Source organism: Oxyura jamaicensis, chromosome 2 (genome assembly GCF_011077185.1).
Source record: "Oxyura jamaicensis isolate SHBP4307 breed ruddy duck chromosome 2, BPBGC_Ojam_1.0, whole genome shotgun sequence".
Taxonomy (NCBI): Eukaryota; Metazoa; Chordata; class Aves; order Anseriformes; family Anatidae; genus Oxyura; species Oxyura jamaicensis.
The window spans coordinates 3,364,903-3,389,987 of record NC_048894.1 but is presented as its reverse complement, the minus strand read 5'-3'; the positions used below and the strand labels follow the sequence as shown (position 1 = coordinate 3,389,987).

At 39.8% G+C, this 25,085-nt stretch overlaps 1 protein-coding gene across 1 annotated transcript in view; it reads left to right on the top strand.

Annotated features, from left to right (window-relative positions):
- Positions 1 to 25,085, top strand: part of VIPR1 (vasoactive intestinal peptide receptor 1) — a 111,655-nt gene that overhangs the window by 51,607 nt on the left and 34,963 nt on the right. Inside the window, exons 3-6 of the mRNA XM_035317879.1 lie at positions 4,172 to 4,279; positions 17,615 to 17,718; positions 21,566 to 21,666; positions 23,794 to 23,926. Coding sequence (XP_035173770.1) covers positions 4,172 to 4,279; positions 17,615 to 17,718; positions 21,566 to 21,666; positions 23,794 to 23,926 — 446 coding nt within the window. The remainder of the gene's footprint in view (positions 1 to 4,171; positions 4,280 to 17,614; positions 17,719 to 21,565; positions 21,667 to 23,793; positions 23,927 to 25,085) is intronic.

Genomic DNA, 25,085 nt, shown 5'->3' with positions numbered 1-25,085 from the left:
CCACGCCAGAGCTCTGCAGATTGATGTTTATTCATGAAGGGAACTTATTCTCTGCTGCTTCTTGATAAGCTTTGACTGTATATTTTCTATAAGTGTAGATATAACTCAAATAAATGTTCTTTGCGCTCTGCTTTGCCACTTCTGCAAACCACCATATACCTGTGGCTCATGCAAATTGACATGTTTTGTGTTTATTAACCTTTTAAAGGGAGAGAGAATGAGGGCCCGAGCTTTGATTCACATTTAGCAGTGACAGTGGAAAAGGTCACCACCTTCTGTAGCTGTGGTGGGGTCTCCTAAATCCCTGCAGCTGGGACTCTGCCAGTGCCTTCAGCCACTGTTGTGGTGGCAGCCAGGGAATGGGCATGTCCTACCTGGCTGGAAGAAGAGCCCGATGGTGGACACCACCCCAAGATGAGCTTCTGAGTCAGAACCTCTTAGAGGAGGGCTCTCCAAAGCCCAGGCAGCCATGGTTGGTGCAGCCCAGACACTTGGCTTGCAAAGAGGGAGTCTGAGCTGTTGGATGTAAAGACCTGAGCTCTAACATGTGGCTGACAGCTTCCAGCCCATTCATTGATGGTACTCCTTGAGCAGTGCTTCAAGAGCCTGTTTAATAATTACACTAATTGCATGCCTTATAGTGAGAGGATGAGCACTTTGATTTGCTTAGCTGAAGGAAGAAAGGTTAAAAGCCAGCTTCATTAGAGTTGTGAAGGATTTCTCCCGCAGTCCTCCAGAAGATACTTGGCTCCAGAGAGCACTTCCTAATTTACCAGGTAACATCAGGACAAAGCTGAGGGCCTTGAAGTCACAGTCAAAAATTTGAAAAGGGAAAGATTCTTACATATATGTGCATATTTATAATGCCAAGAGCTTAAATAGTGTACCTGATTATCCAGAGAATTTGTGAATGCCACTATCTTTGAAAAAGTCACACACTTGTTTTCACACAGTGCTTCTTACAACTCACTTGTGATCCTTTCCAAAGCAGATGATAATCCTTGGCAGCGTGTGTTCCTTGCTTTGCAGTAACAAGCAAATGAGCAGCACAGTCACGTTGATTGAAATGGCATTGAAGGATTTGCCCAACTGTTTGCAGGATCACAGTATTTATGAAAGGTGCATCCATGGTCATTTCTACCTGCTGCCTTGGATAAGGAATGATAAATACGTTTGCATCCCTCCTGCAGATACTCAGTGTAACAGAGAAAATATTTGAAATTAATTAATGGGGAATCACTTAGCAATCACCAAACATGATTTGATCGTGCAAAACAAATTGTCATCTTTCTTACATCTCTGAAGGCCAAGTGATGCCACAGGGAAGTCAGGGGTTTCCGTTCTCCAAGTCCCAATGCAGCTGTTTCTACCCTCAAATAGTTTTCTCGAATATTGGTCTGTTACAGTGACACAGCTGTGTATTGCCTGCCAACCCCGTGATCCCAGTAGTCTGCCAGGATAGGGTCTATAAGCTTTGGAGAGAAAAGACAAATTTCTCTGAGGCTATTTGATAAAGGCTGTCTCTGTCACAATTTGGATGGACAGGCACAAACTTGTTCCTGAAGTTGTAGTGGGCTGACTGCAGGGTGAGCAGTGAGTGCTGGACTCAAAGCATCTTGCTTCAGATCTTCTAATTGTTCCCGTTCATTAAAAATGTGAAGGCCTGTTCTTTCCGCCTCACATTTCAAACAAAATTACTTTAAATTATTATAAATTATTCAAACAAAGTTATTATAATGTGTAAGCTTTTATAATGTGTAAGTTATTATAATGTCTAAGACATTAAGCTTTTCTCCTGCCTTAGACCTAGTACGAGTAAATTGTATCTCGCTGAACTTCAGATTTTTCAAAATTAGCTAAACTCGAGGTTCTATATCTCTGCTTTTCATTGGCTTCTTCAAGTTCACACCTCCAACTTCTACACACCTCCAACTTCTACACACATAAAAGCAGGGATATGAACCCCACCTTTGAAACCTGGACCCTTCCAGGCAGCTACACTAATAGCATCAGCAAATCTGGGGAGGCAACGAGGAAGAATGGTGCTGGAAGAGCTAAAGAGCAGATGTGAGAGGTCTTTGCAGAAGCAATAATTATTAAAGGTCCCCTCTGTGTGTCTTGCAAAATAAGTCTTGTGTGTCCTCACCTTATTTTATTCAGAGTTTCTGTTACAAAAACACCTAAAAGCTTTTTTTCATGCACTACAGGTGGTGGTGAAAAATGCTATCACAGGAAAAGATGAGGATCAGAAAAATTCTCAAAGTGCCTAATTCAGAACATTTAAAAAGCCATCTGATGTTATCACCTTGTATTTTATTTTGCATTATAACCTGTCCTGGGGTAATGGGTCTATTATAATTTATTGATGCTGATGGAGATTGTGGAACATGAAAGGTCTTGTCAAGAAATCATCTATTTTCCAGGGGCAGAATATGTAATATCTTAATACTTTTGGAGCTGCTGGCTGTTTGGTAGCAGATAAGTAAGACACTGTGAAAAGTGAGCTTTGCAACTGATATTAGAAATCTGAAAATTGAATTTTAATGAATGCTACAGAAGAGCTTGCACGAAGAAGATACCGTCAGTTATTCCCTTTTTCAGGCTCTGATAAACCCACCTCAGGACTTCATTTGAAAAGTTCCATTTGCTCATGAAAGAATGAAGGAAAAACTTGTAAAATAAATTTGAAAGAGAGTTGAGGGTTCTTTTTCAGTTTCAGAGTGGTTTTGTGGGCTCTCTTTATTGATCTGAGACAACAAGCTGCCTCACTCTGAACAGACTGATGATGACACCACCCTTTTCCTTAGCAAAAGGCTTAAAAGAAGATTTAAAGGAGGAATTTCTGATCAGGATGTCACCACCAAGCACTGCAGCTTGAGAGTGGTTTTCATAGTTCCCTTTACTTGCATGTGGAAAGTATTTTCTCAAGGCTTTTTTCTTCATATTCCAGTTTCTCTTGTTAGGCAGTTGACCTTAACAGCAACACTTAAGTCACGTTTGGGGAAGTGTTGCAATGTAATGGGACACGACGAGTAACCGAGAGCAGAGGTGTTATGAAGAAGCGACTCAGGGAGGTCTGTTGACAGCCCATCAATCTAACACAGGCAACCATAAAAGTGTCTGTTGGAAAGATAAAGAAAAAAAAAATCATCTTCAAAATTCTAGTAAGAACTCTAAAATATGTAACATGTTGGCGAAAACACATCTCAAATTTTATTAATTCCTGTCTGCAAAGTCCTTTTGTCTTCAGTGCTAATATTACATTATTCATTACTCTGGTACATGTGTGATATCATTAGTGTCTTTTGAAAAAGCAGAAATAAAAGGACAAAGTCAGAACATATTGAAGCTCTGCAGAAAGGGCATGATGCCTGGGCATTTTTTCTCCCAGAAAGTATTTATTCAATTCAAAAAAAAAAAAAAAAAAAAAAAAAAACACCTTGGAAAATGTTCCATTTTAATAAAACACCATAGTTTCTCTCCAAAGTTAGCTCTATTGGTTATGCCATCACTCCTGGCTTGGGTAGGGCTTTATACCACCTTGCTCCACCCTCCCATAGAGAACCACTCCTGGTGACAGCCCTGTCCCTCCTCAGCCTCCAGGATGGTTTTGTTCCTCCTCCCTTTTTAAAGAGAAAAATTGCATCTTGAGAAGGGATTTGACTCCTGATCCCTTGATTGTCATCAGTGTTCCCATCCAGCTGAGCTCACCCCGTGCAGAACCATCTCATTGCAATGGGAAGAAATATTGACAAAACTTTGGGGAGAGAGGAAAAGGAGTGGGAGCATGGCTTGTGCATCTTGGTATGTTCAGGACAGGTGTCTTAATGCAACAAGGAGAGATAAGGGCAGGGAAGAGAGAGATTTAATTAAGCATTTCTGCCTTTTTCATCTAAAAAGGCACTACTAACTGTTAATTCTGATTTGTCTGGTTCTTTTCTTTTAGTGTCAATTTCTGGGAAAATTACAGGTATCACCAGTGCTGCAATTCAGGGACTGGGGTAGCTGAAAACACTATGTTTAAACAAAATATTTCTGTAACTTTCCTTACAAAAGGTACTCGCACCAAGGCTCGATGCACCTTTGTAGAGCTGATTTCCTCTGCTCCATACAACAGATAGCAGAGAGTCGCTTGTTTTTGTTCTACCATCAGATTTTCTCTTTTCCCCAGGTTGCAGGAGGCAATGGGACAACATCACGTGCTGGCCTGAAGCGCAGGTGGGAGCAGTTGTGGTGAAGCCATGCCCAAAGTACTTCAGATTCCTCACCGCTTTCCTTGGTAAGACAGCTTATCTCGCTGGAATGGTTTTATGGCTTCATTGCCTGGAGGGTTTTACATCATGTCGCGGGTAAAGCTTCTGGTGTAATCAGAGGGAGAACAAATTCAGAGGGACTAAATATTTTCACAAGGTCAAGAAGGTTCCCAAGCCATACAGGGATGCCCAAACCATTAAATCATCCTCCCTATCTTCTTCCAGCACAACATACTACTTGGTGTCATAGGGATGCAAAAGTGGCTCCTGGTGAAATCCAATAATACGGATGTTGTGCAGCAAAAGTTTAATCAACCTATATAATAATATGTTTGCTGTACAAAATGGACAGTTTAGCACTGCAATTAATTAAGTCTCTGACATAAAATAAACAAGCCGAAACTGTGTGTAATAAAGTATTTTTCCACAGAAATGACTAATTTGGCCACCAGCCAAGAAATTAAGCTGACAAATAATGGGCAGGGAAGGTTAATGGAGAAAGCAGCTTAATACACCGGTTGGCATGTTCTGGGAAGCTTTAATTTAAAACTCAGGTCTCAAGGGCAATGCAGCAACAGGACTCTTTGTCTCCTTCTAGATTATAGTCATTACTTACTATTTTTATTATAGTAGTCCTGCAGGCCTCCACAGCAAAAGAAACCCTTTTTTTTTCAGTGGACATTATGCACCAAGCTGATTAGTCTTCACTTTTACAGGATTATAGACAAACACACAGGATAGGTTATGAACAGGAGTAAGGATACAATATTGTCCCTGTTCAGCAGAGCAGGACACTACACTGATTAACCAGCACACACTGATTACATGATTTGCCCAAAGCCACACCAAAAGCCCTGGTAGAGCCAGAAGGGAAATCCAAAACTGGGCAAAAGCCGTGTGTCTTGGCCCAGCCATGTGGAAGAATTGCCTGCAGTCAGTGCTTTGTGCTCTCCTCTTCTGAGCAAAACATGCACTCACTGGGTTTTAGGGACCCAGCAGTTAGTTAAAAAGGAAGAAAAAAACCTCCCTGAGAAGAGTTTGTAATATTTAATTCCACCACAGCAGAAGCATGATACATACATACATACATACATATATGTATATTTGGGGTTGCATTGAACTTAAGCTAATGAAAGGATAATGCTTTTAATACAGTACTAGCACAGGCTTATGAGACACAATCAAGTTGCTTACTCAGAAGCATCAGCTGCTCTCTGATAGTCTTAGGGCATCTCAGCTGGTTTCCAGGCTCCCTGCAGCAGGGTGCAGCTCTCCCATATCACCGAATATCTCAGGCACTTAAGGGCACCTGAAAAGACATGTTTAACACAAGTGTTCCTATTCTGGGAGAAGCCCAGATTCTACCAGGATCAACCAGGATATCACCTGGGCTCTCTGTGCACCTACCTCAATGTGCCAGGCCAGGAGCAAGCCTCAAATAAAAGCCAACCTGTGCCCTTTCTCTGCATACCCGTGTTGCTGGCATTTGAGCTGTCCTGTGAGCAGTGAGCTTGGCAAATGTCATCTGGCCTTGCAGCTGGCAATGTACAATCATTGTACCTTGGACAATCTTATACAAATGTGTAAAGCAGATATAATCATAAATAAAGGCAGGATAAGAGTGCCTCTTGTTTTACAGGATTTCTTGCAAAATTAATGTCATTGAAGTTTGTAAAGCAGTTCTTCCTTTGTAGTAGTGAGTACCATTGAATAGCTTTCAAGAAAATTGATCATCTAGTAAACATTTATGTCCTATGCTTTGATCCCTTTGCAGAATCATGAAAGCTTATACCAAAGTTCAGAGCAATAAAAGATCTTCTCTATATTTATAGCAAGAAAAGGGTGAGATATTGGGAAAAAAGAGTTAATGTGATTTTCCCATTTAATGGAGAATATACTCTTCAAATGACTAATATGCTATCTCACGGTAAATAAAGGATAAAATATCTTGTGGCATTTAGAAAACTTAAAATCCCTAGCATAGTCCTGATGTCATTTGACATTAAATTTTTATGCCATTCACAAATACAGAAAATTTTCATTATTTTATGGCATTCATCAGTACCGTGTAAAGGAGATAGATGAAAATATTTTTGGCACCTTCTATTATTAAAGTGCACTACTTGCTATCTCTTCACCAGCGTGTTCCAGCTTTCTTTCAATACATAGAATATGACATTTGTAATAGAGATTTGTTTCCCACAGTTTCTCCAAGAGCAAATTGTCCATCCTGCACAAGTTAAACAGTAAAAACCAGCACTGACATTTTTTTAAGCTTCAGCTATGAGATGAATTGCTTAAGGGTGTGGGGATGGGAATAGCCAGGATTGCTGCACTCAGCAAGGAAGAGATCCTGATGAACTGCAGTTCATCATTAATTCTACTTATTTGTATATGCAAGTCATCTCAGACAGACTTGTCTGAATCCTGCGTTTCTGCAGGCGAGCAGTGCCTACTTTTAGAGTTACCAAGGCATGGCATTTTCCCTGTGTACCTTAACACATGCATGCATTTTTACAGTTCAACTCAAACTAATTCAATATTGGTCACATACCTTGAAACAAGGCCATCACAGGTATCAGATAGCATCATAGCTTCACCCGTATCTTCCCACCTCTGTTCCAAGAATTCCTGATTTCCCGATTCCCCATTATCCAATAAATAACGTCTTCATCTCATTATTTGTTTTGTTCATCCTCTACACTTTTACACCAAACACCAACTCTTTCACAGTATTAGAAATACGCTGCCAAACACTGGGCATGAATGATACTAAGAAAAAGAATTTGTAGGCATTGATGGATCCTGTATCATGAATTTATATTTTTGCCATATGCTTTTGAATGGAGAGGGCATAACCTTACAGCTTTAGCCAAACTGTGATGCTGCTGTCCAGAGCAAACATTGTCATCAGTGCATTTTTATGTAGATGGGAAGCCATCAGAGATTCTAGCTGGCATTACCACCCAGCACCGATTCATGGATCCTTCTGATGCCATCCCTACCACTGTCCTATTGTATTTGGACATAACCTGTTCCAGCAGATTGAAGATCTAAAACAATATAATGAGAAGACAATCAAAATTCTCGGTTAACTATTGTGACATTCATGCACAAATGATAATAATAAAAAGATGATGTAAGGAAGCAGTCAGGAAACCGATATGGAAATTTGTCTAATACATCACAGATCAGAGGTTGTGAACATACAGATTTATTTGCCCACCTGAAACACCTATTAAGTTTCCATATATCCTTTTAAATACTGGAAATTATCATTCCTCAGTCTTGTGCCCTGTACTGGTCTGATCCTTGGGCCAGGTTTAGTACTTCGAAGGCTCCTGAGATAAACTGCCATCCACTGCAGCAGGGTAGCTGTTCCAATGCTCCTTGTGTTCCTCCAGAGTACAAGAGGATGGGAAATGACTTTCCAAAGATCTTACTGCTGCTTTTTAGTCCCTCCCTGTTGCATGTAAGTGACAAAGATAAACTAAAGCTGTACAAGATAGATCTTCTGGTAGATAAAAGGTCTGTCATTCCAGAAGAAACTGGAGTGGCATGGCTCAGTGACACTTGCTTAGCTTATTAAAACAAAAGTTGGGAGTTCTCACTGCAAGAGCAAAATCAAGGGGAGAGGAGCACTTTAAGCCCAAATCCAACACTGGCTGAAAAATAGAATCTGCAAACTGCCATGAAACTCAGATTAGAAATTGGAAGAAGGCTCCAGTGGGGATTTGTGGGGAAATTAAAGACTGATTTGGAGATATTATTTGATGATCTTTGAAATCGGTTAGATGACGTTAAAGACCTGGGACACCCCTAGTACTGCTTCTATAAGATCTCCTGATGAACCCACCACATTACATGTGCGGTGAGCATAAGAGATGAAGACGGAAAGAGATGGGACCATGTAGCTCACTGACTGCCAGCACAGTGAGAGACTTGATTCTGCACCTGTTCACCAAATACTCGGTTATGATTTGTGCATTATGAACTATAAAAGCAAGCCAAGACTTGGTTTGTATTAGTCTCAGGTGAATCTTGAGTTGTTGTCTCAGTGAAATTATGTCTCTTCCTCTGAATGTCATTGCTAAGAATGCTGACCATCTGGCTCAGGCAATTTCCTGGCTTCAAGCTGCTGCTCTCCGTCCTGGTTAGCAATCCCAAATGCTGCATGCTGTGAAGCAAATTCTCCAAGTCGTATTTGGCTTTGGCTGTCCAAGGAGGTGATGCTTTTACTGGCTACCTGGAGTCTTAGAATGAGCATAAAGCTGTTTGTGCTTATCATTGACAGCTTTTACATGCACTCGCAGTTTGCTAGGCTGATTTCCATGTTACTCATTCAGAATGTTTCATGCAGTTTTCCAGGCAAGAATTAGAGTAGGATGAGAGTCATGTCACCAGACTCATGTGGCTGACACCAACTACAAAAACTGGCAGTTGTATTGTGCAACATCTCTAAGGTCTGCATTTGTGCAGTTACAGTAATGTTTAGGTTTGCAGTCTTTTCTCTAAAACAGAAATTTGAAAATGACAAGGGTATTTATCAGCACTGATTAATGAAAGCAGCAGGCTGTTATTCTTCTGCACAATGACTGGGATCTAAAAGTTCTAGGCTGCTTGAGAAAGATGATTCAATCTGGTCATGGGATTTATAAATTCCTGAATTTAAACAAAAGTGTTTGTTAATAAAAGTGTGTTTTCTCTTGATTCAGACTGGCTCCTCTGTCTATATGGTGCAGGTAATCAGGGTCAGAATCATCTCACCTAATGTCAGCTATATGAAAGGTTGACATTTCATCATTTAATCCCAGATGTGTGGACTTTCTCCTGAAGTCAACAGAGAAGCACCTCTTGTTTATCCTGGAGGTGATTCTCTGTGGTTTGAATCAGCCTCAGATTTCCCCACTGCTCTATGGAGCAATTCAGAATAGATACTTAGGATGTCAGCTATAGATGGACCAAATCTGCTTGTCCACAGACTCATAGGTGAAATTTTAATATTTATCTAAATATTGTTTGTGTTAAATATTATTGCAAGTTATACAAATATGGGTTTATAAAAACTGTGCGACTAAATCTTTTCTGGGTTTACAGTCTGTTAAACCTGGAGTAACTCAAGTTCATGACAGCATTAGCATTCAGAATCTGACTTAAAAAGCCCTTTCCTGCTTAAGCAGAGCCCCAAGAATTGCCTGAGAAATTATGGATCTTATTATGTTATTGTAGATATTTTAAATCACAATCCATCATGAACATCGTCTTCATTTAGTTTTTGATTTTTGCATGTCTTCCATGATTTTAAACTTGCACATTCATAATCATCTGTCAGATAGCTTTTCCTTTTGAATTTAAAAGGCATCTTTCTCTCTGTGACATATTTCAGTTCAATAAATATCAATCAAAATCTTTTTTTGTTATCTTTTGTCATTCTGCTTTTTGGTATTGTGCCCAAATTTATTTTAACGACCTTTTGATCTTAAGTACGAATTAATGTGAACACTTATACACAAGACATGGTTCATTTCATTCCTGCCCTCTGACTGATGGCCTTTTAACAAATTCAGTAACTCTGTCATCTCATTTTTCTTCCTGATTCATCTGCAGAGAGTTTTGGAAATGGCATCCTCTCTCCATCCCTCCACCTTGAAAGACATTGAGTAATCCCTGGTAGCATTATCTAACTTCATTAGGGCAAAGGCAATCAAGTCAAATCATTTCAATGTATGTAATTTACTGGTAACATCCAGGTCTTAGTGGTGCAGGCTGAAGTGATTCCCAGCTGTCAGAGCTCCCCACTCCTCCAGTCTGATATTCTGCTTCCTTTCACTGTAGTTGATACTCCCTCCACCACATAGTAGGCACCTAATTGTTAGGCATCCTTGCTAAACTTTTTGTCTAATTTCTCTCTGCAGCCAGTGGGAAAGAGAGGCACTTACAGGGCACGGGTTATCCCACAACATGTCGTAGAAAGGGATGAGATGACCTTTAGAGGTCTGATATAACCTCTACAGGGAACCTGAGTCTACTGTCCTTACATTTCAATGGCAAAAGTGAGATGAACCCCAATCTTTTTCTCATGCAAAGGAGGTCTATGAGTAGACAAAAACAAACAAAAATGCAGAATCATACACATTTCCCCAGTCTCCAAAAATCATTGCCATTTACTTGCAAAACATTTTAATTTCCTTCTCTTGAACCAGGGTTATTTTCTTCATTTCCTTTCCTCCTTTTTTTCTATCTTGTGTTTGAAACTAAAAAGAAAACAGAATAAAACAGAGAGAGGGATGAACAGATGTTGGGTAAGGAAAAGACATTACCACTATCATAGAGAACGTCAAAGTGAACCAAAACCACTATTTATTTACTACAATGTTCATTTGAAGGGAGGAAAAAACAAAACAAAACAAAACAAAAAACTATTGACTCTATCTGTTATGCAGGTTTGTTCACTGAGATCCGTCAACGTCCTCAGGTGCCAAGTAGCCCCAGTCCAAATGTGCCTTCATGTCACAAAGATAAAATTGCCAGGAAACGTCCTCATTCACGTGGAATTGCGGCAGTTATTTGCATAGTCCATTCTGAAAGTCACTGCAAAAGGGACAGAACAGCCAATGCTGCTGCTGCCCGTGCTTGTCAGGGCAGCCTCCAGGCACTCCTTAACATCCATTTCACTCATTTGTCATGGACAACTGGAGGCCCAGCTCAGAAATCAGTGCTGGATTACTCTGTTTCCATAGATCAGTGTTGATCTTTTATCTGCATTTAGGAGTGCACCCTTCACGTCAGCTGGCTCCAGCAACATGCAGCGGTGTAACTGACTGAAGAAACAGGTGGCTATCTGGACGTGCGGCTTATTTAAAGCTTAGTTTTGCTTCAGACCTTTGAGATTTGTTTGCAGCTGAGGTGTCGTGACACGGTTGCCCTGCTCCTCTGAAGGTCTGGTGCTGAGAAGGTCATGTACACCCAGGGACAGCAGTGCTGTGATCCTCAGATGGAAAGCCTGCTGTCAGCCCATGCCTTGCAGAGTTAATACCTCCACTTAGCCAGAACTGTTCATTTTATTCTTGTAAATACTTCCTGGTGTACTGTGCTAGCAATGTCTAAAGAGCTAATGAGAAATTTGTCCTAGAGTATGACAGCTCTGCTTTTATTGTGAGAAAACAAACGGAGTTTGCAAAAGGTGCCTAATTAAGGGGAACATGTGATGTTAAGAAGAGAGGAATTATCTGTGTTTATTAAGGATCGAGATCTTCATGCTGAGAAATGTGATGTGCAGGAAAGGGAAAGGAGGAGAAAGGAAAATGGGGGATTTCTCAAAATCACAGGTGCGCTAAGATTTAGGGCAGCAGAATTGTGAGAGTAATAACTGCAGACCAAGTGATGTGAAAAAGAACAAACGAAGAAACTGAAGGCTGACTGTTACGTGATATGCTGACACTATGCCACAGTATGCTTGTCTGTTCGATGCACCATGTTGGCAGAAATTGTGCTGAAAGAAGAAACTTACAAAATCATGGCTGAGACACAAAAAGCAATTTTGGAAAATATCTTTGTTGTGACTGACAAGTCACAAGTTTCTCCCAGATCTAACCACTTCTGTATCTAGTTAAAAACAAGCTGTAGCTCTGTCTGGAAGTCTCAGGTGTTTCCCAGTAACAGTAGGACAGATCGATAATAAAAATGGAACTACACGGGTTCCAGTGGGCTCAGCAACATCTCAAGAAAAGTGATAAGATCTTCTATTGCTTTAATAGCTTCTGCTTGAAAAAATCAATTTCTGACCATGGGATAATGGCAGACCAGCAGGACAGATGGCTACTTAGAGCAGACCTTCCCCTCTCCTTTAGAAGCTATTACACGAAAGGGCAAGAGAAGCAGGAGGAAGACTAAAGAGAATGTCCTTTGGCCTCAGAACTCTTAGTATGAATTTAAGCTCCCATTAAAAGACAATAAGAAATTTTCTCCCACTAAGATCAAAGAGTTAAAATCTCACCTATGACACAAACTTTCAGATATATTTCTGAGGTATGTATTTGAAACAGATGAGAGAGAAAAAGAATTAAGAAAGAGAAAAACCTTATGAGAGTGAGACATATGCAACAAATTGCTTGTAATACAGTTATCTCTTTGTATTTATTCCATTTACTTATTCAGTATTTAACTTCTACACAGATCAAACACCTTTTATAAAGAAAATCTTCTGTTTCTATCTCAGTTGCACTGACTCTTCACTCCTTCACTATGCCCTGAATTAATCATGTAGTTCCTCTACCAGGCTCTTTATTGGTGGGTATAACACAATCTGAAAGGTTCTTTTGATTCGTGTCTCTTCCACATCATCCCCAAATATGCTTATACATCAGGAAATTGAATTAAAAGTTTTTCCTTACTGTGTTCCTCTCCAAGAAATTCTATCTACATTAACACTCTTCAGACTAGAAAAATTTGGATTCAAAGAATGTAAGTCATAACGTTGTGGAGAAAGTAGGTGAGGAATAATTGTTTCATGGTGTACAAGAGAAGAGGTACAAAATGAAAATGTCCATCAGCAGGTCTAAAATAAGGAGAGAGGGGTATGTTTTCATACAACATATAAAAAACTGTTAGGGCTGACATACCTGGAAGTTTACAACTGAAAGCCAGAAGTAAAAAGCACTATTAGAATCACTAGAAAGAGGTAAAATAATGAGAGTATAGGAATAAACTTTGTGGTTAGTTGTATGGAACACTAGCCCATACACAGCCTCCATTTGAGGAAACTGAGAAAATGTTTGCTTCATCACCAGGATTTACAAGATACAAATCTGTAAAATTATTTTGCTGCTTAACTTGTCTTTCTTCATAGGGACCTTTAACAGCTCTTCACCCAAACTGGGGAAAAAGAAGGCGGGAGGGAAAAATAAAAAGATGTCCTCCTTGTCTCCAGATCAGTATCAATAATGTCAATTCGTTGTTATTTGTAGAGCCAATGAAAAAAAGATAAAAGTAGTGTCAGAGAGAAAGAGGCAAGGAGAATGCTTTTTTTCCATAGAAGAAATTGAATTAAAACAATTAACAAAATCTGAATATGCAAAAAATGAATTAAAAACAGGAATATTTGGACAACCTTTTCATGAGTATACAGGTGTGGGTCTTTCTCTTTCTTTTACTGCTTTTTTAATGTTAAAAAGGATTTTTTATTTTCTTTTTAACAGATATCAGGCAAAAAGTGTCTCTGAATTTATCTAGTCCTGCTTGTTTTCACTGAGAGGGATTTCCTTCCCTCTCTCTTTGTTACCCAGAGCAGAGAGTTTCCAAATCACCCTGCAAGCAAGGCAAAGCTACTCAGGATAGGTGTGCAGCATGTGCCAGATTTAGTACAAGCTAATCAGAAGGAAAGATTGAAGCATTCGGCTAATTGCTTACAACCATCAATTCCATTTTCATAATAGGCATGCCATCAGACTGTGCAGATTAGCAAATTAGTGAGGGGATTGTGAACTCTAAGGAAGCATTTGCTTAGACCGGGAGCAGCTGCTGGGCCAGATGGCAAGGTCCTGTCCTATAGCAGACGTACTACCAGAAAGACGAGAAGTCTACAGAGGAAATGCAGTCACCCCTCGTGCTTCACGTAGATGATCATTAATTGCTGTGGCACACTGCAAGCAGATTTTCAAGGAATGCAGGCAGAGGTAGCACATGAGGAAGAGCCGTGTATAAATCCCAGGAGTTTATGTAGGCTTGGATGACCCTTCCTGCCACCATAGAGGATTAAATTTGCAGTTGGGTAACGTGTAGCGAGCTGGTATAGATCTTGAGAGAGACCCTGCTGATCCTGCTGGGGCTCAGCCTGAAGCCACTGAAACATTTGCACTTTCATACACTACATCTGCTGGTGTCTGGGGCTGGACCAAGGAATATGGTGGTTTGATTAAACATTTACAGCCTATCATGCTACTCGTGAACTCTTAAGGCGCTGTTGCAGTAAAACTTTGTGAAAACTGGTTATTCAGGCCTGCGGCTTTACTCCTTGCCTTTCAATAGTGCTTTATGCCTTGATTGTCATAAACACTGATACAAACGAGCCAAAGGTCTAGCCTCATATTTACACTTGTCATTCTCTTCTATAAGCAGTGGCTTTTATGTTTCTGGTTCTCCAGCAATCGTTATAGTTCCTTTAGCTTGTGTAAGGATTGCCTCTGCACATTATATTTGCCAGCTTGAGAACTCTTTTTTTTTTTTTTTTTTTTTTTTTTTTCAGATGCCTGCACTGTTACTTTCCTTCCTTTGTACATCCATCCCCTCCTACCTGGCAGGGAGCCTTATGGAAATGTCATCACCTTGTCCCCTTTAAAAAACATTTGTCCTGATATCTGCAAAGAGAAAAGGCAGCACCCAGCAAAGGACTTCAGTTACAAGGCTTTCCCCTTTAAATAGAAAACCTCATCTCTTTGAAATGGTTATGACTTTTAGGAGTAGGTGCACCAGTTTGGCAGTTGTAATACTTCTGATAAAAATGAATACAAAACCTAAAAAAGCTTAATTTAATGCCAGGGACAGGGAAAAAGGTATTAACCAGTATACCCTCTTTCCCTCTTAAAAATCGGAGACTCTGTTCACACAAGGAACTTGAACCTCCTTTTTCCACTACTCAGAGGTGAGCTTGGAGCACAAACCTACTGGCTTTCCAACCAGTGGTAGGATGCTTTCCAGCTCTCACAGTGGATCTCCTCCACTGTGCATTGCTAATTAAATGATACTGAGGTTTAAGCCCCAATCTCCTCTCTCATTAATTCTCCAGGAAAAAATAAATAAATAAAAATAAAAACAGTTTGAAAAAAATTAGCTTCAGTCTGATAGGAAATGGGAAAGTTTGGGAAAAACTCTGAACTTTCACAGATTGAAGATACCAAGTCCAGAAGCTCTGCCTTTTCCACTACTGACACATGTTGCATCTTCAACGTACTTCATTAGTGCATCATTCTGGAGAGAGTTTATATTTTATAAAATGTTAATAAGAAACCATTCTGGAAAATAGCCTAGAAACCTCTTGACACTTTGAACACTTGCCTTCCCATTGACATAAGAGCAGACTTTATTTCTGAAGCCCTGCTACTAGTGGGGAAGCAGAAACCTAGTGAGGACAAATGAACTGGCTGCAGTTGCACTGGAGGTGTGTGACAGAGCTGAGCTTTGAGCCTGTAGCATAAAAATATCAGCTTAATGCTTTAGTCTAAAGTTCACAGCCTGTTTATTAGGTAAACCTCAGAGTAAGTACTAAGCTTGTGAGGTGTTTTTCCAAGTTTTATGTTCATCTTCAGTAGAAAGTAATCAGCCTAATGTCAAGTAGTAATTAGAAATGTTGTTTACTCTGAGGGGAGACATCATCCAGCACTTGACCCAAAATGGTAGTATGGTAAAATCTCTGTCTTCTAACCTTGTACTTTTTGCACCTCCCAGGCATCCATCAGAGAATATGAGAGTTATAAATATGTGTTGTATCAGACTGTGTGTTTGAATCTGTGCATCAAAAAGTAAGATGAGCAGCAACAGTCTCTTATCAGAGAAGAGAGAATCCCTAAAATTAGGCAGATTTTTTTTTTTTTAATCTCAGTGGTGCTACATTATTTTGTTTCCCTCTGCCTTAGTTTACACATCTGCTAAAGCATTAAGACAATTTTGAAAAGTACTCATGTGAACAAGGAGGACGAGAACTGCAACGAATCAGTTACGGGAAAGTACACTTAAAAAGAAGAACTACAAGGAAATGAATGAAACTGAAACTGGCACCCCTTAGTTCACTGACAATAAGAAGCAAAGAATCAAAACCACCATGGAAACTAAAGACATCTCCAGACAGAGGGAGGAGTCTTGAGCAGGAAACGGGAAGAAGAAAAATTCAGATAATGGGATCTATTGTAATGGAGAAATTACATAACACCTTAAAAAATAAATAAATACTGAACAGTCATGTCCTTGATTTGTTTGCACATGATCTCTTATGATCTTGATATGAACCCTGGAAAAAGAAATGTAAATAGTGATCATTAAGGAAAAGCCTGGGGAGCAACAACCCACCAAACTTCTCAAGTTAACTGCTTTTGGAGCAGCTGTTGAAAGGAACAAAGGCACCAGAGCCTTCAATGTGTTCAGATCTGTCATAAGGAAGAATAACAGGGGCAAGTTTCAGTGTCAAAATCCACCTATCACAGGGATTCAAGAACTGGATTAAGTAAGGTGATAAGTTGATGATGATTTCAGTGCAAGATAAGTCTATATAGTTAGGAAGATGTTCAGATGACTCAACAATCAGAAATTCCTGGAGGTGATGCTTGGATATTTTCATGACTCATAGCAGCAGAATTGATTTTCTCCTGTGTGCAGTTTTATTATTCCTGTGTGCAAAGGTCCTCATTGCTGGAAATGTTTGCAAAGCTCTTGAGTTTCACTGATGTAATTCCTCAACTAAAAAGCCGTAAGCAAGTTTTGACTGTTTACCATTTGTTTATTCTGGTTTATTGTACCAGCTTTCCGGTCAGGGATGGCAGGATGTTTTATGTGATAAAAGACACCAAAGGAATGCCAAGCATTCAATTTGTGAAATTTTATAAGCTGATAACACAATGGTGCGATTCACTTGAGATGGACTGGTTAGGCATCAGTGGTCAGAGAAGGTGCTGGGGGAATATGCAATTTACTTTTGTTGTTTTGCTTCTTTGTTGTTTCTGTCTGACAAACATCTGTCTTGTACACATGTTAAAACAGGCAACACAGATGGTCAGTATCTGTTTTTTCTTCCCTCTTAGCCAAATTTTGAAGTATTTTTTTCTCAAGCACCAGTACAGTAGATTTCATGGGAATCGCAGTTGAGTAAAGTTCAGGACTCGTTTTGTAGGCAAGGTCTGGGTTTTGAGGACTGAGTTCAGTTCCCAGCTCTCCCACCTTAATTGTATAACATGAAATCAGCACTTTATCTATCCCTTTGCTTCTCACAAGCAAAATGAAAGCTGTAAATACTTCACTGCTCTGGTTAGATGAAGAAATTTCCAGGAATGGAGACAATAACACTCTCAGACAATATCCTTGCATTGCCCACAACCAAGGGACTGAGTCCAGGTGGTATTATGGTACCATTAGAAGAGATGCTTTGTGGGCACCTAAATAGCAAAATCTACTTGTATCTGAAGACTGAATTTATGACCCAACTGGTCCCTCCAGTTTATGTGTTAGGTGTTAAATGAGTACTTCTTAACAGAGAAATATGAGACTTTTACCATGCTACGAGAAATGTGATCTGACATTTAAATTAAGAAAAGCAAACATGTTTAAGAGCAAGCCCAATGTTTCTTCTATTAATCATCCTTTTCTATTTTTTTCAGGAAATGTGACCAGGAATTGCACAAGTCAGGGCTGGACAGATGTGTACCCCGCACCGTATACTGTAGCTTGTGGATATGATTCCAACAGCACTCCAGGAGAAGAGGTCTGTAGAGCTGGATGAGTGGATATCATGACTTACTATCATGAGTGGATAGATAGCAGAATCACGTGGTATTCTGATCCTCTATTTTTTCCAGTCCTACTCTAATTCCCCAAAAATGAAGGATCATTTGGAAGATCTCTGGAAGCAGAGATCAGTGTCTTGTCAAAGAGATGATCCTCCCCTTGATTTCCAAAAGGGTGACAGGAACTCAGCACCTGAGAAGATCAGACCAGTGTCTCTGCGATGCCCAGGTATAACTTCAGGTGCTTGATGTTCGATGTTCAAGTTTGAAGCAAGGCCTCCCTTGAGATATTTATATTTAGCCTTGAGTAGATGATTCCAGTATTTGTAGGCCAAACACAATCATCAAAAGATCAGAAGAGATAAACCGATATAACTCATTTGTCACCAGTGCAGCTGTGCTGATCTCAACCAGACAAAGTCTAGAAAGCTAGGCAACACACACATTTTCAAGCCATGTTACTGAATTTTGCAAGAAAATCCACAAACTGTCTGGCATATTGCTTGCAGGTAAATTAGTATTCACCGAACTAGATATAATTAGCTTTCAAATATTATAGAGCATTGTCATTACACAGAAAGGAATTTGTTACTGGTTTGCTGCATGCTGAGGCACAAAGGGTAAAGTCTAAAGAAGATAAACGAAGTCGTTAGAAGCAGTATTCACCTCATGTAACCAAAAGTTCAACATCTAGTCTAAACTAGTTACCAACAGCTCTGCTATAGTCAACAAGAAAAAGTTCATGCTAGAAAAATATTATCTTTTACTGCAACTGTATATTTATATTAAACCTATGTCCATGTGTGTTTTTTTTTGTTTGCTTGGTTGTTTGTTTCTGCTGTATAACATTTCTCAGTGTTTGTAAATGCTGGACATAGGAATCTTAATAATGAATATATATCTATGGTGAGTGGTCTTTGTGTATTGTCACACATTGCAAAGGCACTCAAAGAGTTAACAGAAAATCTGAGCTGAACTTTGCCAGCCTTAATAGTAAAAGAATTCAGAAAAATACCAAAGGGAAAGATACACAAAGAATATCAGGGATCTACTGGAGAGAGAGCCTTAGTTTGCCTTCAAGGTCAGCCACCTCTTCACATCCTCGCGTCCCATTCCTAAGATCGAGTTTTGGGGCAGTGGTCGTACATTGCAAAAGCCATCGTTACACGTCTGCTATGGGAAGACCCTCCACCAGGACCTCTAGCTTATGTTGCAGCTGCAAAGGGATTTGGGAATTCCTGGGACATGCTTTGGCAACCCAATGGATTGCAGCACTGCCAGAGTGCTGCGTTACCAAGAGAACATGTATTGTGCTCTTTTAATTCTTTCTTAATTATTTTCTCTTGATTTGCACAGTTTTGTCATGCTGTTTAAGTCTAATTTGTGTGAAAGGTGGCTGAGGGGGGTGAACATGCAGTCCTAGCTCCTGAAGAAGAATAGATTTTTGTTGTTGTTGAATTGGCTGTCAGTTTGTGGAGGAAGAAATAAAGGGAACAGAAAAAAAGGAGAACAGCAGGCTGTATGGAACATGAGGTCCAGAGCGGACTGATAACTATCCAAGCCTAAAACACTTTGTGAACCTTAAACATCTACTGGTCTCAAGTCAGAAAGAGCAAAAAAAAATTGAAAAAATAAATAAGGGCTGTGTGTATGATTTCAATTATAAATTCTGGCAGTCCTTATGAAGTAGAAGACATAGCCACCAAAGTAGTGCATTTATGATCTCTGCAATGGAAATGTTTGCTTCTCCAATCCGACCTTGAAAACCCATATATTAGCTAGTGGGGTGTTGTTTTACTGTCCCATTATCAGGCGTGACGCACAGCTTCCCCACTCTGTTCCTCCACCTGCTCAGATGGGAGCCACCCAACAGTCCCTGTAGGCTCTCTCTGAGGCAGTGAAGAAAGTAGAACATTTCACCCCACAGTTCTCTCCAGAGGGGCCTCTTTGCATTTACCAGGGGAAACCCAGAAGACTTTAGCATAGGTGATGTGAACACAAAGCAAGTTTATGTGCAGAGCTGCTGGAAGACTTGATATCAGTATTTCTGCTGTTTTGCACTTACAAATATAAATGTTTCACATTCTAATTCCAAGGGACAAATGTAGAGGCTACTGAACAGAAGCAAAAGAAGCTGATTTTCAGTTAATCTCACTTTAGCATCTACCTTAACTAATCGTTCATATCACATTCCTGTGAAATTAAGGACAGGCTTTTAGAAGTCAGAGAGGGAATGATAAAATTGTCTAATTTTATTCTGTAAATCAGTCTAGGTCTAGAGCCAGAACACAGGCATCCTGACGTGCATTTCCTTCACTTCTCTAAATCCCTGTTTGTTCTAGGATTAGTATTTTAGTAATCTGAACAACACTGAAATTCCAGTTCCATTTATGATCTTGAATAAAATTATCTCCTTTGATATCTGTAAAACAGGAGGTGATTAGCAAGTACAGCAAGGTGGAACCTCAACTGTTCCTTAATGCAGTGCAAGTCCCTCCATGCTCTGCATGTGGGCGAGCATAGATATGGCCATATTCTCTAGACTCCATTAGTATAACAGGTAAATAAATTAGAAAAGAAGTCCTTGCTATGGATCATGACCCAAAGTTCTTAGTGATGTGGAATCATTGAATGAAGCTACTGTGCTTTTATCCTCTCTGAGGTCTGTGGTCCAAGGAGCAGTATAGACATGACCAGTGTAGCCTTTGCACTCTCTGAAATTTCTGTCTTAACACCCCTCTAAGCTGGGCTGTGTAAATGCTAGAGGATTACCTCTCATCTCAGCCTCACTGGTCCTGAACAGTACCTAATGCTTATCAAGGCACATGAAAATAACCTATAAAAAATGTCAGCCCTTAAAGAGTGTTTTCCCAGATAAAGTTGGGTTTAGATATTCTGTCAAAACTGCTTTTTGCGGTTTTGCTTGGTAGGTTGCTTTACAGAAAATGGAGGCAAGGAGGGCAGAGAAGGGTCAATCAAGGGCTAGAAAAATAAGAACTTCTACAAACTGGGTTGAACTTATAAAAATTTGGATTTTTCATTGATAAAACATGTCCAAATAGCAACTGATCTTTTCTTTTTAAGCTGAGGATCAAAATATATTGATTTAGTGTTGCTGGAGAGCCTTAGGAGAGCTGGATCTTTTTTTGCCTTATTTCCCCATTTTATTTAGACCAGGATTCCCTGTTGGATTTAAATCCCATGGTGCTCCATGTTCAGAGACTCCCTCTGTATACAATCAGAGAGAAAAACTGTGGACTAATTTCTAAATTAACATATATTTCTGTGTGTTCAATGAGAATACTTTGTTTTTGTTTGTTTGTTTGTTTGTTTTTCTTGCTAAAACACAATGTTAACTTCCACAAAAACAAAACCAATTTCCAGACCAGTTCTGTCCTCAAAATTCATTAACATAATGAAGCTGATCATGTTCATTGCCTCAGTGCTGACATGTCAGTGCACTATTTAACTGAACATTAGTCGCTCTTGTTTCACAAGGTTATAACCATGTAGCTGTTTCTGCCAGTGTCAAATCAGACTCCTTCCTCTATGAACTTTTCCCACGTGTAGCCTGGTTTTGGTGCGATCCAAGCTCTGATGCAACCAGACACATTCCCCTTACTCACACAAGTGGTATTTGAATCATGTAGTCTGGCAGATGTGATTTTAAAGGGTGAAAGAGGTTTTTTTAAGGTAATGGAGTAGGATGGTTCCCTCATTTCACCAAGAAAGTCAGGAAAATATCAGTGACAGTGTATTTAGGCACATGTTGGCAGCTCTTTAAAAGTCTTTTTTTTTTTTTTTTGCTTCTTTCCTTCACGTTAGCAAACGGCATTCTATGGCACAGTCAAGACCGGCTACACCATTGGACATACCTTATCGCTCATTGCTCTCACTGCTGCTATGATCATTTTATGTCTCTTCAGGTAAGAGCACGAGCCAAAAAGACAGAGGTAAGGGGGTGACTCAAAGGAAATGGTGGCTGTTTAAATATGAATAAGTCAACTGGGGATAGGACAAGGGGCAACGGCCCCAAAATAGAACACAGGAAGTTCCGCACCAACATGTGAAAGAACTTACTCACTGTGAGAGTGACAGAGCACTGGAACAGGCTGCCTAGAGAGGTTGTGGAGTCTCCTTCTTTGGAGATATTCAAGGCCCGTCTGGACGCCTACCTGGGCAGCCTGCTCTGAGGAACCTGCTTTGGCAGGGGAGTTGGACCCAATGATCTTTCGAGGTCCCTTCCAACCCCTACAGTTCTGTGATTCTGTGATTCTGCAAGTGTTTTGGCTATAGACCATGAGTGGATGCAAAAGAAATCTAAGATGGACAGGAGAGGGATGTTCCTCCATCTTTTGGTATCAGTGTTTTATGATATGTGATTTGTGGCATTTTTATGAGAGCTACAACCCCCGTCCAATTATTTAATGTGGGATTCATGTGACTAAATGTTAACTTTTACATGGTGGATCTCTGCATCTGAGATACACGGTCAGAATAATATGGATGAATATTATGGATTGATGCATTTCAGCTAAAGTAGGTATTCAGAATGGGACGGATGATTCACACCCCAAATCTACCTTCAGAAATGCATTTCAGAAATACTTCCTACTATAGCCCATAGAGCTCTAGAGCAAAACAGAGTCACCCAGAACCATATTAGACATGCTAGAGTCTCTGAGTCATGCGTAAACTAAACAGATGTGATGTAGGACCTTTAGGAGACCCAGGCCCTTATGGACTGAAAGGTAGATAAGGTAGAGCAAATTAAATCGCATTAGATGCCTAACGTGTGGCATCTGAATTCATCCTCAGTTCCTGTTGTTTGTAATAGATTCAGGCATCTATATTTGGGTACCTCCACAAAACAAGTCTATATATGAGGCAATCTCCTATTACAATGTTGTTTGTATGTAGGGAAAACAGCAAAAAATTGGCCTCCAAGAGATGGAAGAACCTCTTAGATTTGATTCCATCTCCTTATGCCACTCTCTGATGGCTTCCCTGAAATGTGTGATATGGTTGTCCAGTTATGACAATTTTAGACATCATCACCAAAGAAAGAATGTAGGAAGCAGAGTATGCTCTGGAGTAACTCTCATGTTTAGACTGGCCTCACTCTTCATGATCCTTAAGTAGAGATAACTGCTTCCTTTGCACTTCTCAGCATACACGCTCTCTCTGCTCCCCAAATGTTGAATCAGACATATTCAAATGTTATTGTCTCAACAAGGTACAAGGTGCCAGCCAAGCTGTTGAAACTGTCAGGGTTCACACACCTCATCTGTTGGAAACAGTGTAATTTGACTTGGTTTCGCCACAAGAACAGAGGACTCAGCTCAGTCCCTTTATCTTGCCATCATCAGAGATTAAGAGCATAAACTCTGCTGATGCATAGTAACTCATTAAAACATGGTAATTCAATCATGTTGCTGAGTGGGGTCTGTTGTGGTTATGATGACTGAACAAAATACACTTGAAAAGCAGACCTGTTTTATGAAAATTCATCTTCAAAATATTGGTGGGCAAGGGACAGAAAAAGCCTTGTGATGTTCTTAATATAATTAATAAATAGCCATTTTAAGTGAATATATTATTCACATTGCTCCAGAAAACCTGCAATATGTGTTAATTTTGGCAGCAGCTGCTAATTTATTTCTCCCCCTGAAGAAATATTTCACCTTTAAAAAAATTATTACAGTACAAACATTCTGTAGAAAACAGACCTTTATCATGAGTGCAGTTTACTGAGTCTTTTCCAATGGAAAGCAGTATGATGGACCTGTTTTCTATCATTCTATCTTTTGACCTTTTTTCTGAGAACTGGAAAAGAAGCAACACTGCTACAGATATATGGAATGTCACATCTTTTGTGGCTTTAAAAAGGCTTAAGTGAATTTGCAGTGATTTACATCAGAACATTGTCTGTGTCAGGGTTTCTAATGTTTAATTGTAAGTCTATATCTTGGCAGAAGAAACATGTAAATAGATAAATAATGTTTTTGAGAAGCCTTGCTATTCAGAAATGTTATTTCATCTCTCCTCAACAGAAAGCTACACTGTACTCGAAATTATATTCATATGCACCTCTTCATGTCCTTCATAATGAGAGCCATCGCAGTCTTCATAAAAGACGTTATCCTATTTGAAAGTGAAGAACCTGAACACTGCTTTGTGAGCTCAGTAAGTAGCTGTGCACATTGAAGTTTCTGCCACGTTCTGTTGCCTCTCTTAAACAATGCACCAAAAATTACTTTGCAAATGTATGTAAGACACTACCTTGGGAAGAATTCAATATTTTTTCTTGTTTGAAAAGAAACAAAAACCTGATTGCTGAAGCTTAGTTCGTATGGAAAGGGCATAAAATAAATTACCAGGTTCAAAAGTTTATAGAGGTCTAATCCCTTCTGAGGTCAAACCCACAACTGGAGCACGCAAGATTTTTGGATTTCAATCAGTCCTGTGTCTATTTCCCAGTCCTGTGCTTATTTTTTGGATATTCTGAGCAAAGACTTGCCATCCTCTGCTTGAGGATTTAGTAAAGCCTTTCCCCTCAGTGGTGGTGGGAGATCCGGATTCCGATAACTCATTCTAGGTATCTGCAGGTTAAATACCGACACATGATCTCCATGTGTAAAGTGCAATCACAGTCAGCTGAGATCTGACCAATATGTCCACTAGGGTCCAGACAGCTGCCACCTCACTTTGAAGAAGGCACCTACGTCTGCTGAGCTGAATGGCTCTCTGAGCTCTACTGATTGTATTGACCAGATCTCTGCACGAGTTCAGGCAGGAAATCTATATATAGACACATCACTGTCTATTTTTCATCTGGATCTGTATCCCACGCTAACTTGCAACTGTGACATTTCCCCTCTGGGATGAAAAAGGAGGCAAATAAAGGAGCTGGTGTATTTTATCACCTTTCAGACTCAGTGTAATCAGCTGGAGCAAATATTAAGGCAGGAGAAGTGTTTAACTAATGACAATGTTGATGCAAGAGGACATTAGTCATGAATAAATTTAGGCGGGAAACTGAAATCCCTTAAACAGTAAGATGTGATCAAAAGTCATCCAGAAAAAAAAAAAAAAAAAAAAAGGCAAAACAAAAACAAAGCAAAAAAAAACACCCTATAATGATCTATAGAGATGAGCAGCACTCTATAATGGTATATAAAGATGAGCTACTTGCTGGCAATAGCAGGGGACTGGACACATCAGTCCAGCAGATCTCTCCAGCACCTGTGTTTCTTTGCATCATAAAGCAACAGAAAAGTCTGTATTTTCTCTTCCCAATCTCACCACTCAATCTCTTCCTTGCCTTCTGACTTTTCTGTATCTG